A 13,767-nucleotide genomic window follows, 5' to 3' on the forward strand; every position below is an offset into this window, starting at 1 on the left:
GTGTGTCGTGTGTGACCTCCAAAGACCAACTATTTACATAATGTAGTGAGCCTGAGCCACAAAATGGACAGGAATAGATGTATGTAAAGGGCTGTTTGGAAATAACGAGTCAGTGTGCTAGCTGTTAAAAACAGGGCTAGCAGGGGCAACAAGGTGGCTCAGTGGTCAGTACTGCAGCCTTGCAGCACTTGAGTCCTGGGTTCGAATCCCGCCAGGAACAACATCTGCAAGGAGTTTGTATGTTCTCCCCGTGTTTGTGTGGATTTCCTCCCATTCTACAAAGTACAATGTGATCCCTATATGGGGCTCAATATCTACATAAGAAAAAAACAAAAAACTATACGACTAGCAAACCGACAAAGCACACGTTCAGTGTTACGGTCCCAGCAAAGTGAAATATTTAATTTCTTAGCCAAATATTGCACAAAAAAGGGATGCAGAAAACACTGTATTTTCCCTATAGACTTGGGTGGGGGAATGCAAAAATGAAAAATCAAATTGTTTTTTTGTTCTTTTTCCAATGCTTTTTGCCTTAGCCAAAGGCCTTGTGCGCACAACTGTTTTTCACAGCAAGTACACTGACCCATTCATTTCTATGGTCCCATACATACAACAGTTTCATGGTCCTGTGTATGTCGCTGTGAACCCAGAGCAAAACTCAGGATAGGTCCTAGAAAATGTCAGAATCCCAAAGTCAAAGATAAAAAAAAATAAATTGCTAATAAATAAATCCTTTGCCACTTCAGCGCTCCTCGTCAGGTTTTTTTGCCCCCAACCCCCGTCACTCATGTGACTACAGCAGGGATGCCTGCATTAATGGCACAAGACTGCCGAAGACATGATCGGCTAAGTTCTTGTGGTCTTTTTGTATTGCATAACCTGACATTAGGTTTTTTTTGTTTGTTTGTTTTTTTTAGTTCTTGGAAAAAACTTTTAATAATATCCTTTCGTTTGTCTCTACAGTACTTAAGCAGATCTTTGTATGTTTACAAATAATAAACTTACCTATGCTTAAATGGCGGCAAAATATAGAGGGGCAGCAGCACCATCAACTGTATATAGCTGTGGTACCTGGGACTTGCAGTATGGAGCCATTACTTGAGTAGGAGTAGACTGTATTTGTTTCCAATCTACTGCACTAGTTTGCAATGGCTTTAGGGTTCCTTGAAAAGCTGATATGTGCGTAGGTCGGGTGTCATCTGAGTGAATTCTGTTATACATTCATGTTTATGGGACTTCAGTATCCATTCAATTTCCAACCTGGAGCAGAATGGGACGTTATCAGAATGCTTTTTGGTCAGGATTTTGAGGCAGTATCCGCTTCAAAATCCTGAACAAAAAGACTGCTCCCATTGATATCAGTGGGAGCCGGTCAGTTCTTTTTTTCCGGGAGCCAGTTTTCCGGCTCCCGGAAAAAGAAGCGAGATGCTCATTCTTTCAGGTGGATTCGCCTTGCGACACTTCCTCCTCCTGACTAGGCCCATTCATTTGGGCCTAATTCGGACCGGAGTGCGCGACTGGATGCCGGTGCACTGCAATGGCATCCAGTCGCGGCTACCTGTATTTTGGTTCAGGTTCGGGTCCGCCTCAGGTTCCGGTCTAAAAAACCCATGTGAACTTACCCTAAGCCCTATAGATGTGAATGTATCATGGAATGCAGTCAGATGGCAGTCTGCCCCAACTCTGATCTTCTGCATTGGACCTAAAATGGAGTCTGTCACCAGGGTGACACATATTAAACCAGCAACACAGCTAGATAAGTAAGGCTCACCTGAATGTAAAGCATTTTATTGCTGAGATATTAATTTAGTTCACAATAGGAGAATGAACAGTCTAGCGCACTGGAGGCGACTATTACTCTAACCTGCTATGCACCACAATGCTCTAATACACTGGTGTCAGGTGAGATTTCAGCATATTAGAGCAGTTTGGAGCAGCAGAGCCACCCTCAGTGCACCTGACTGGTTATCTGTATATTGTGAAATAAATGAATATCTCTGCAACAGAGACATCTTTTCATGGGGGTGAGCATTTACCCATCTAACGGTGTTGCTGGTATAATATGCTTTAACCTAGTGACAAACTCCCTTTAAGCCCTCTTGCAGACAACCGTGGTTGAGATCAGTGTGATATCCGTGTTTTTCCCGGCTAGCATTCTGACCCATTCATTTCTATGGGCACATGCACACAGCCGTGCCAAGAGTCCGTACTTTCAAAGTATAGAGTAAGTCGTGTTCTGTTCAGTGTTTGCAGAACTGACTTGACCACAGAAGCCTATGGGAGACTAAAAACCTAGGATGGCATGCTGATGTATCTGTGTCTCATCAGTGTGCCGTCCGTTTTTGCGGCCAAGCTAGGGACATCATTAGATGTCTTGCGTGGGTTTGTCTTTGTTTTATGGATCCACAAACTAAGGTCACACACTGATGGCTTACTGATGAGACGCTTGTCTGCTTTTGCGGCCATACGGCGTTGATGCTGAAGTTAAACTAAAAGAGACACTGACGTTCTGTCCTCAAACCCCCCCCCCCCCCCCCCCCCCCGCTAATTACTAATTTGCGGACCGTAAAATATACACTGTCGTCTGCATCCGGCCTTAGGCCTCACTCCGTTCAGGGATTCCGTTCCACTTTCCTCTTGAAAAATGCGGAGAGAAAAGTGCTACAAGCAGCGCTCTTCTCTCCCTATTTTTTGCCCTTTTTGGGTGGAAACCTGGCGGACCCGATTGTAGTCTATAGAGTCTGCAGGCAATGTGTGGTGTTTTTTTTTTTTTTTTTTTTTTGCGGATTAGGTTTCTGTTTGGAGGTGGGGGGTGGTGTGTCTCCAAGTGGACCCCATGAATGATAACTCAAATGCAGATGTGAACCTAGCTTTACTCAGAGAGGGCATCTTATCCAGTCTCTACTCATGATGACCTAGCCTTAGGATAGACCATCAATATTATATCTGCAGGGCTTTGACATCTGGGTCCCATGTAGATCAGCGATCCTCTGGCAGCTGTGTTGCTCTCTTGCTATACAAACTGTAGCGGTTGGTGTAGGTACTGCACTGACACAGGATAAGCCTTTTAAGGTTTAGGTCACATTAACAAAATCCACAGCTCATGTCAGTTTGGTGCTTAAGTTTTTTGCAACTAGTGCATAAGATTTGATAAATAATATTACATGTCAAGACACCTAATAGGCTCTGAGTGACGCAAATCCTTGTCTTTAATAGCAATCCCAACACACAAGCTACTACTATTTTGAGAACGGTAGGGGTCTTTCTCAAGTGTTCTTCAGAGAGACTACTGCACATTTTTTGTGTTGGGAGTGCTAATAAACACAAGGATCTGCTTTTACCTGCAAGGATGCTGTCATACTTGCTTTGTTTGATTGATATGTCTTGAGAATTTCTGGTTTATTGTGGAGTTGGCAGCACACATTAACTATGTCCGATGCCAACATTTTGCTATTTACTGTCATGAGAGCGCTTCTGTTGCCTTTCTGAATCGGACAGCCGGGTGGTGCATCCTGATTTATATTAACTCTGACTCCTTACTGTTTGTTTCAGAAAACCATGTACAGTTGTGTGAGCGTTACCCCAAAATGGCTAATTATTCTTCCTGTTACATCTTTACAGGTATCGTGTCCTTTTCCATACTGGCACTTCAGACTGTTGCATGAGGTAATAGAACTATAATGGATTATGTAAATGAATTTATAGTTTAATGTGCTATTGCAAAGTTTAAAAAGTGCGACATATTGATAAATGTTACATTGTATAATCTTGCTCTAGCATTGGATGGAATACTAGGTGTGCTACTTTTCTCACACGGCAGTTATTTAAGGTTTTCCTCTTCATAGAAATCATTTTACAAATAACCTTTAGGTCCCTTTCTCACAACTATATTACATGTGCTGACCACCAAAACAGCGGTTACATTTGGACATCGGAAGTCCTGTTGGACTATAATGGGGTCCACCGGGTGTCTGCAGTTTTTATACTGAAATCAACCATAGAAAAGTCCTTCATACAGAACTCTTCTCTCTGATTTCTGGCGGTTTCTGCAACGTAGTCTCCACTCAGTCGCAGATGTAAACTTCTCTTCTTTACAATAGACAACAGCCACCCTTGCTTGACTCTCTACAGTTGTATTAGATTATCTTTAGATGCTTTAGGAGCATATAGAACAGTTTTAATTGAATGTCCTGAACCCGGCAGAGATGGTACAGTCTCTCACTCTCCATATGAATCTGTTTTCTGAAGACAAGCCTAGAGGATGGTAAATTGCCTGATTTTCCGGCAGCTCCATACCACTGAATGGAGCACTGGTCACACAAGTGCACTGGTGCTCCATTTACAAGGAGGAACTTTTGGTCCTCTGTTCTCCTCATTGCTGGAGGACCCGGCAGTCACACCAACCCTCCCTAGTGATCTGGATCCTCTGGGCATGGAATAAATATCCTTAATCAGACAACCTTTCTACAGGGTTTTGGTGTGGTTATGGGAATTTTTGCCCGTTCATCCATAAAGACATTTGTGAGTTCCGATACTAATGTTATATGAGTGGGGTAGCTTTGGGCTCTGTGAAAATATTATGTCCATTTATTGGCGGCTTGGTGCCACTGACTGCCAAAGTCTTTCCAGTGCCATGGAGGAAAAGCACAGTGTGTTGGCTTATATCTTATATAGCCTAAATGTCTATATTCTCCCCTTGGGATATGTGATTCAGTGACGATTTTTATAATTTATTTATTTATTTTTTTTTTTTTTTTTTGTGTCCTGCCCATTCTTGCCATGGTTTGTAGAAGCGTCTCCATGCCCTCCCACTGATTGTACGAGGCTTATCAGGATACAAAGCAGGGGGTTGGCCTAGGCTTTCTGCTTTGAGCAGACCGCTTTTGGAGAGGATTTTGAAGCATTAGGGCTAGTTTCCTCATTTTATCTTTATTTGCTGTTTATGAATGAAAAATGGTTATAAAGTTCCAGATATCCTCAATAACTCCTATTGGGGCAGATTTATTAACTACCTAACAACCAATCACAGCACAACTTTCATCTTGTGTTCTTCTCTTGATAAATGATAGCTGCGTTGTGATTGGTTCTTGCTTTTAGGCTTGGACCCCACATGGCGTAAACACCAGGGAAAAAATTACAGCGTTTTAGAGTCAGGGCAAAGTGGATGGGATTCTAGCAAATCCCATGACCACTTTCCCGTAAAAACCACGGTGCGGACTTGCCGTGATTTCCAAAATCGGTGTAGTTTTGGAGATCGCCGCATGCTAATTATACCTATGGAAACGCAAGCGGTTTCCCCATTGGTATAATTGAAACAGTCTGCGAATCTAAAGGAAACCTCCACGAAATTACTGTCTAAAGCACTGCTGGAGGAACCACGATACATTGCTGCCACGGTTTTTCCCGAAGTGCTTTTTTGCTGCAGGACGCCACATGGGGCCTCAGCCTTGAACAGGTTTATTAAGTCAGCAGAATGTTGACAACCTTTATGCACTATGCGCCTCCTCGCTAGTTGACCCCAATCTGTAACTCAATGGTCTGCTACTATGTGGTGTTTTTCCACTTTACAATAATATTGCTGATTGTGGATTATCTAGGAGGGAAGACGTTTCATGAAATGACTTGTAGTGGTTATTCTATCAATTATATTTATAAAGGCAGAGTGCCTGGCTAGTGCTGGATTTTATACATCTGACAATGGGACTTGGTGAAGCACTGATTAAGGCCTCATATACACACACACACACGCGCGCGCGCGCGCTAGCTGTGTGTTTCTAATGGCTGCACACATGCTCACACACGTGTGCTTATCATGGGGCTGTGAGTTTGGGTTAAAATTGTTGGCAGGTCTCATACTGGGCTCTTTGAAAGAAGTTAATGGATCTATAGCGACACGGGTGCACACGGATGTCTTCCATGTTCTATGTCTGTCGTTTTACCCTGGATCCAGCACATGTACACAATTGTATTTGGCTGTGCATTCAGTCCCTGGGCTGCCATTGTTTTCACTGCTCTAAGTGAAATTTTGATTCATTTCAGCTAGATTTCATTACTGGCCATGTGGTAAGTGAAATACCTTGCAGCCAAAAATGAAATCTAGATAAAGTGAATTAAACTTTCTCTTAGTCTGTGGAGGGAGTGCAGCTATAGTTGCATCTGGGTATATTGTGTGGCACCACCTTTAATGTGTGAAACAATGATTTAAAGAGGACCTTTCGTGTCCTTGGGCATATGCAGTATTATATACCACTAGAAAGCCAACAGTGCGCTGATTTCATCATACTCTTACTTTACCCGTTCTGTGCCCCTGGTAAGGAGCTATCTGTGCTGTTACCATAGCTCTTCAGTGTCAGAAAGGCGTTTTTGATAGTTTGTGAGGAACGCCCCTTACAGTAGAGTCCCTAGCACTGTAATGTCAGAGGGGGTGTTGCTTATCGCCTAGCAATGACACAGAGTGGTGAGGAACGCCTCCCCTCTCCTGACGGTACTCATTCATAGACTAGTACTGGCAATGGAGGGGGAGGGGGGGGGTGCCTGAGTATAGTGAATGGGTTAATAGAGATGATATTTGTTTTTTGTTTTTTTTTTTTTATCATGGCATGCCATTTTTAATGTCCAGGTTTCTGGGCCAAATTGGATTTTCCTCTTTGCAGTGTTTTTAAAGACTTCTTTCCCTCTAGGATGGTTGTGGATTTTTTTTTTTTTTTTTTTTTTTGTCTTGATCAGTTGCCAGTGAATGCGACCATGACTCCAGGAACTTACTGTGGTCTGGCACTTGTCGGAAACCCTGCCATGGTTTCCTTATTGTGGCTGCGTTATGTTCTCATGTATGTAGTGTCTGTCTGTTTCTGTGTTCCCGCATGAGTAGACAACTAGGCCACAATAAGAAATTCCCCAACAAGTGCCAAATATTAATATATACCAAACTGTTTCACTTTTAATTGTCTACAAATTTGAATATGGTTATCATTATGGACATATTGTACTTCTATTAGAAGTGAATAAACTTTCCAATACACGGCAATGCAGTTGTAGGAGAAATTTACTAGGAGGTCTTAAAAAAAAATAAAATATATGTATGTATTAAAATTCCTCTTTGATTCTGAAACAATAAATGTAGTTAGTTTTGGTGCCTGAGGTGCTATTTTACCTCTGTGAATCAGAGCTCAGTATTGCACCCCTTGACTGCGCCTGCCTGACTCTACCCTTCTTACAGGACAGGGCATAGCTGCCACCAAAACTAACAGCATTGATTTCTCTGGAACGGAGGTGGCTGAAGGAAAAACTCAAACTGTGCCAATATCAGTGGAGCAGCATCTATTAAATGATGCAGAGAGCTGGATTTGGTGACAGGTCCTCTTTAAGGGCCAATGCACACATGTTTACATGGAATCCAAATGGTTTTTTTTTTGTTTTTTTTTAAAGAGCACTTGGCAGTAGAATCAATGGTTTTCTATTGGTTGATGTGCACAACAGTGCTTGTGTTTTTTTGTTTTTTTTTGTTTTTTTGTCTCTTCTCACTCATGTCCGTTTTACAGACCCTAATCACCCAGTATAATTTAAGGATCAGTGAAAAACTCGGATGTATTTTGAGATCCGTCTGTTTTTCAATGATCTGTTGCCAAGATACACTAGAAAAATGTGATCAGTGAAAAACTGATGCAACAAGGACATTAAAATCGAAGACCCAGATCAGAAGTGGATGTAAATACGGACCCTCAGATTGGATCCAAGCTAAAATGGTGGTGTATAGGAGCTGTAAGAGATAGGGGTGCTCATTTACTCTGTATTAGCAGTGTTACTGTCCTTGTATTGGCACATGACAAGTAATCCTTGCCTGGTGCAGACTTCGCTGCTTGTGCGCTTCTGTCCTCAGAGCGCTCTCTGGAGCTTGTTTACACACTTGCATGCTGCGGAGAGGATGCCAGCTGGTTATTGAACCAACAGGAGATTCTAGGAACAAATGAACCTTTTCTGTGCAGGCAGCGTAAATCCTGCAAGCTGAATGCTCTGTCTCGCTGTGTATTTGTGACCAGATAGGAACAAGTCTCTGAAACTGCAATAAACAAATGCTCAGGCCTAAAATTTACCCAGGCCCAAAAACAGTTTGACAAGTGTGGCAGTAAAATATGATAAGCAAAGGCTATATTGTAGAATGCTCCCCAGATACTAAAGGGCAGTATTTCTACTAAACATCAGACAATTATAATACCAAGCACTGATGCACTTAGCTTTTATTATAATACCCCTAAAATATGTCAACAGGAGTAGTTTCCCCCTGAGAACATACTATCACCGATTTGGGCACAGGCAGTTCTATATACTGCTGGAAAGCCGACAGTGCGCTGAATTCAGTGCAGTATCGGCTTTCCAGATCTGTGCCCGGTGTAAAGCGCTATCGGTACCGTAGTTCTTTACAGTCAGAAGAGCAAGCTGTGTGCAGTGAAAGCACTCGGGCCCCATAGACTATAATGGGGTCCGTGTGGTTTTCGCGTGGTGTCCGCAAGAGTCTTGCGGACAGGAAAGTAAATCATGAAGTACTTTTCTGTCCGCATGTTCCATACGTTCAGTAGTCCGTCTGGAGGGGGGGGGGCATGCGGACTCCCTGAACGGATTACCGAATGCAGATGTGAACCGGGCCTTAGGCTGAATACTGAGAGAACTCTTATACAAACTGAAGATAAGTATCAGGAGAGAAGCATATTAAGAGAAGGAAGCAGATCTCCTTATAAGATCTATTACAAAGTTTTAGTTACGTGTTATTCCTTTATGAAAGGTTGTTTATAACTAGGGGTATATTTAAAAAAAAAAAAAAAAAAAAAAGCAGTATTTTTCATGTATATAGTGCTTATGCTTTGTTTCCATTAACCTGGTAAATCCTATTTAAGGAGTCTGTTACAGTCTGTTCTATGCCGTAAGCTGGTCTCTTCTGCAGGTCTTTGGGGGGGGGGGGGGGATGGGGGCATATTAATGATTTAGTGTTTTTAGTAAATATTTGACTATTTTGGGGGGACCTTTCTTCTCCATTCGGATTCGTGTATGATCTCCTCTGTCAGCTCATAGAATGAGTTACAGATTAATGGGATCTGGAGTAGTATGAAGATTGAATGCATAACCGGAGGCTTATATTGTTGTCATAGCAACTGCTTCAGCACTTGGAGATGACCTTTGGATACCTTCTCTATTTCTAGCCACATCAAGCACATTATTTAAATCCAGGCAGACAAAATTGATCATGTTTAAGGCCCCGTGAATTACATGTAAGTAGTATGGCTGTATTTGAGAATCTCCCTTAGGCCCCGTGCACAGTGTTTGCAGGCCGATGGAGGGGTCCAATTTCCTTTTAGTGGATTGCACTTGGATGACATGATTGCGTGAATTGTGTGTCACTTGGAGTACGTTCGCATGGAGTTTTTTTGCAGACAGATTTTGATGCGGAATCTCGCAGTTTTTTTTTTTTTTTTTTCCACTAGTGTTTTTTTTTTTTTTTTGCTAGCGTAAAAAAAAAAAAAAAAAAGTGACAACCTATCTTCACGAGGATTCTGATGCGGCTGAGTCAGCTGCGATGTCCGTGGCTCAAGACTCCCTCCTGGTTAGGCCCATTCATCTGGGCCCAATCAGGAGCAGGTTGCCACAATAGCATTACATTGGCATCACATCACAGCTAGCCGCACGAATAAGCCAGCGGCGGAAAGTGAAGAGGAACTTCCTTTTCACTTTCCGCCGTATGAACTTGCCCTTAAGTGACTTCCTTCCTCCATTGTTGTCACGTAACTGAATAGGAGATGCTCTGTATTCCATGAGGCTGAGCATCAAAACCCCCTTCAGACAGCACATGGGACATTATTCTTCTCACATGAGCTATGCGTGAACCAAAAAAAAGGCATAAAATTTAACTTTTATTAATATATTATTAAAATATTATCCCCGGGTATTTGAAAAATAAATAATGAACTCATTGCATACCCTACACTCTATTGAGTTAGAATTTCTGGGTATTAATCCTAGGAGGTGAAAGTTGTTGTCTTAATTGTTTATCCCCCTTATTCACCCAGAGAGAAACAAAAAATCCTCAATATTTCAAGATGTCTCTTTATCCCAAAGGTGATCGGGTATATGCTTTACTAACCAGGAAAAGATAATATATCACCTAAATTAGCAACCAATAGACAGATGTCTTCACTAATATATAAAAGAACGACAAAATAAATACAATGCTGTCCATATATAACAGAAATGGATTTTAGTATGGCTGTATTAGCAGTCCACACTTTTGTGTGTCCACACACCTTTGTGTACCCATTCCTCCAATTAAATACTCAGTCAACGTAATAGCTGATAATAATTACTAACGGGGATCCTATATAAGAATAAATCCTTAGGTCCCCATTTACATGTAACAGTCTCGTCTCCTCTCTCGAGCTATGCGTGGAGCAATATCAAGCACCTACCTAGTTTTTTGGAAATTCTCTAGACTGGGCTTTCCTACTCCATTCTTGGTTCCTTATGCACTGGAGTGACAATGTGCCTCTTTAGAAATTAGATGTGTTCTTTCACTCTGCACTAGAAACCCAAGAAGCTAATGTATCTTTGAACTATAAGGGCAAATTCTCACATAGAAATTTGTTGTGGATTCTACATTAGCACTAAACTCAACCTTCAATCTGCCTCTCTTTGCTTTCCATGGGAGGCAATGGTCTGAGCAGGATGCAGAAACAAAATAAGCGTTGTGCTCAATCCTTTGCTCGTTCTGTGACTGATCAGCTACAGAATTGATGGTGTGAGGCACTAGGCTGACTAGCCTCGTTTATCTGGGACTAATTCTCTAGTTAAAGAGGACCTTTCACCACTTTTGGGCACATGCAGTGTTATATACTGCCAGAAAGCCGACAGTGCGCTGATTTCAGCGCACTGTCGGCTTTCCCGATCTGTGCCCGGTGTAAAGAGCTTACGGTGCCGGTACCGTAGTGCTCTATGGTCAGAAGGGCGTTTCTGACCATTAGCCAGGAACGTCCTTCTGCCTCGCGGCGCCTATCGCGCTGTGCTGTGGAGCGGGGACGAACGCCCCCTCCCTCTGCTCACACAGCTTGTCCATAGACGAGCATTATCAGGAGCGGGAGGGGGGAGTTCCTCCCCGCGCCACAGTACAGCGCGATTGGCGCCGCGAGGCAGAAGGACGTCTCTGGCTAATGGTCAGAAACGCCCTTCTGACCATAGAGCACTACGGTACCGGCACCGTAAGCTCTTTACACCGGGCACAGATCGGGAAAGCCAACAGTGCGCTGAACTCAGCGCACTGTCGGCTTTCTGGCAGTATATAACACTGCATGTGCCCAAAAGTGGTGAAAGGTCCTCTTTAAAGCCGTGGTGGAAAGCACAATCTGTGGTGGTAGTTATCCTCTTTATTTTCCACCATGTGAACTGGCCCTAACTGGCCCAGCTCCTGTTATAAACTATAATCTGCCAGTCAATGGGGCCACACCATCTCCTGCTAAGCAACATCCCAAAATATCCACTCTTCAGAAAAGGGGGCATAAAGGGCTGAAAAGTAAAATATTTTGAGGCAGAATTGGCAATGCTGTGATTAATTCTTCCCAGTGAATCCATCCTAAAGTGCTGGAACATAAATGGGCAAATATAGCTGAGATGAAAACCAGGAGTCAAGCAACTTTCTAGGGTTGCTACGAATCCTATTAAAATCTAAGCTGCCTGTTTCCCACTTGGGCTCTTCCACAGCCCTCAATTTGTGCGTGAATCTATCTCTGGCACTCTTTATTCTTCAAGAGGACCCTTCATTACTTGGGGCACATGCGGTTTTATATACCACTAGAAACTGACAGTCTATGGACGAGCGCTATCAGGAGGGGAGGGGGGCATTCCTCCCCTCTCTCACAGTACAGTGCTATAGGCGCTGCTGTGAGGAAGGGCGTTCCTGTCATTTTTTATTTTTTTTTTAAATATACTATTTACCTACCTAGTGTTGAACATTTAGTTGCTTACTTGTATTCTGAAAAATGAATAACTAGTGTTTTTTAAAAAAAAAAAAAAAAAAAATAGTGCAACTGACAATAGTGCAGATTATGCGAATGACAGCACCATTCATCTCCATAATACGTGCTGCGATTATGATGGGATACTTGGCCCAGAATTTTCACATGATCCGTTAGGGTCCATTCACACAGAGGAAATGGTGTTGAATTTCTGCGCTGAAAGAAAAAAGCCCCCATTGACTTCAATTGGTTCCTTTTTCTACTAGCAGAACTGAAATTTTGCGAGCAGAAAAAGGAACCCATTGAAGTCAATGGGAGGCTTTTTTTTCAGCACCAAATTCAGCGCCATTTTCCTCTGTGTGAATGGATCCTACGTTGTTCATGTCATGTATTTCCAAGAATGGCAATGGCATATATATGAAACATTGCATCCATGTAGAACTTGTTGTAATAATACTGTGAATTTTGCAACATGCTTTTCTGAAGCTTATTAATGTGTACTTTTTTTTTTTTTTGTCTTCCAGGTAGTTGCTATTTTCTTTCTACACCCTTTGTTATCACCGACTGGGAAATTATCTGTTTTCTCTGGTGAGTTGGTGATCTTTGTTCATAGTTTAAAAAAAATATTACATATTGCCAATTTTATAGCCTTTCCAATGTAACTTATGGATTGTGGAGCATCTCCCTCCCTAGAGTGCTTTATACTTTTTCCACCTGCCACTCAATAGAAGCCTGACAGGTATGTCTGAAACAATGGGTGGGGACTGCACAAAATGGTACAGCAAAAGCCACAAGCAGCTCCTGTACTTCAGGTTGTGCACCCCTGAGATAGAAAGATGTCTGTAGCCTTAAAGGGGTTTTCCCATCTTAGCCTTTCAGCCAGGCTGTATGCAGTGTCTGCTTCTCACTTCCTGTATTTCTCTCCCTTCCCCTCCTTCCTGCTGAACGGGACAAACACTTCTGCAGGTCAGATAATCTGCAGATTCTTTTACAGAATGGACCTCGTGTTATGTGTGTGTTTACTTCGAGAGATAGCAGACTTGGTTTTATCAGCACAGTGCAATTATCTGAACAGATTGTCCTGCTGAAACGTCACTTGTCCTATCTCCCAGATCCGTGGTTATAGCAACACTGTAAAGAATGGGAGGAATAAGGTCACATACCAGGCAAACAAAGCAGAATTTCTAAAGCTATATATTTGGCAAAAAGCTTCAATTTACATAAGCTACCACCTGCTCATGGGGTAGGAAAATAAAGGTTTTGGTGTAGTCTACTAGGCTATGGGCACTATAGCTACTTTTTATAGAGGATCACTGGTGGTTAGGATCTATTAGAAGGGTCAGTAGTTTTCCCATGCTTTTCGCCTAACTGTTTAAGACCTTTCCTCTCTAATGTAAATTCTTTTAAAATTACAACTTGCATTGTACTGAACAAAAGTATTTTGCCCTTGTTTCACTTTTAGGTAATAACTGCAGTTTCTGTGACCTCATGGTTTAAGTGGGCATAAAGATGAGTATAAGCAGTGATGAGGTCAATTTCTTGGTATACAGATACTTGCAAGAATCGGGTGAGTACTTTTTCACTGTAGGAGTTTGTGCAGTGATTTTTGACCGTTTGCATACAATTCTATAGGGCACCCCTTCCACTTATTGTGTTAGTAAATATTTTGCTGTGTTACAATTTGTAAATAAAATATTTTTTGTTGTTGTTGTTAATGGCCTGTCCCTAGGCCATAAATATCTGATCAATGGGGAGCTAGCAGTCGGCTCCTGTACGT

General features: G+C 42.3%; 1 protein-coding gene across 4 annotated transcripts in view; it reads left to right on the forward strand.

Annotated features, from left to right (window-relative positions):
* TBL1XR1 (TBL1X/Y related 1) overlaps positions 1-13,767 on the forward strand; it is a 121,298-nt gene that overhangs the window by 77,879 nt on the left and 29,652 nt on the right. For 2 of the 4 annotated variants that reach the window (XM_075268646.1, XM_075268645.1), the window contains exons 2-4: positions 3,622-3,666; positions 12,515-12,578; positions 13,453-13,557. In XM_075268646.1, coding sequence (XP_075124747.1) covers positions 13,500-13,557 — 58 coding nt within the window. In that variant the 5' untranslated portion in view covers positions 3,622-3,666; positions 12,515-12,578; positions 13,453-13,499. The remainder of the gene's footprint in view (positions 1-3,621; positions 3,667-12,514; positions 12,579-13,452; positions 13,558-13,767) is intronic. The other 2 variants (XM_075268647.1, XM_075268648.1) reach the window with 2 other exon arrangements.

The sequence above is a fragment of the Leptodactylus fuscus genome, chromosome 3, assembly GCF_031893055.1.
Source record: "Leptodactylus fuscus isolate aLepFus1 chromosome 3, aLepFus1.hap2, whole genome shotgun sequence".
In the NCBI taxonomy this organism is placed as follows: Eukaryota; Metazoa; Chordata; class Amphibia; order Anura; family Leptodactylidae; genus Leptodactylus; species Leptodactylus fuscus.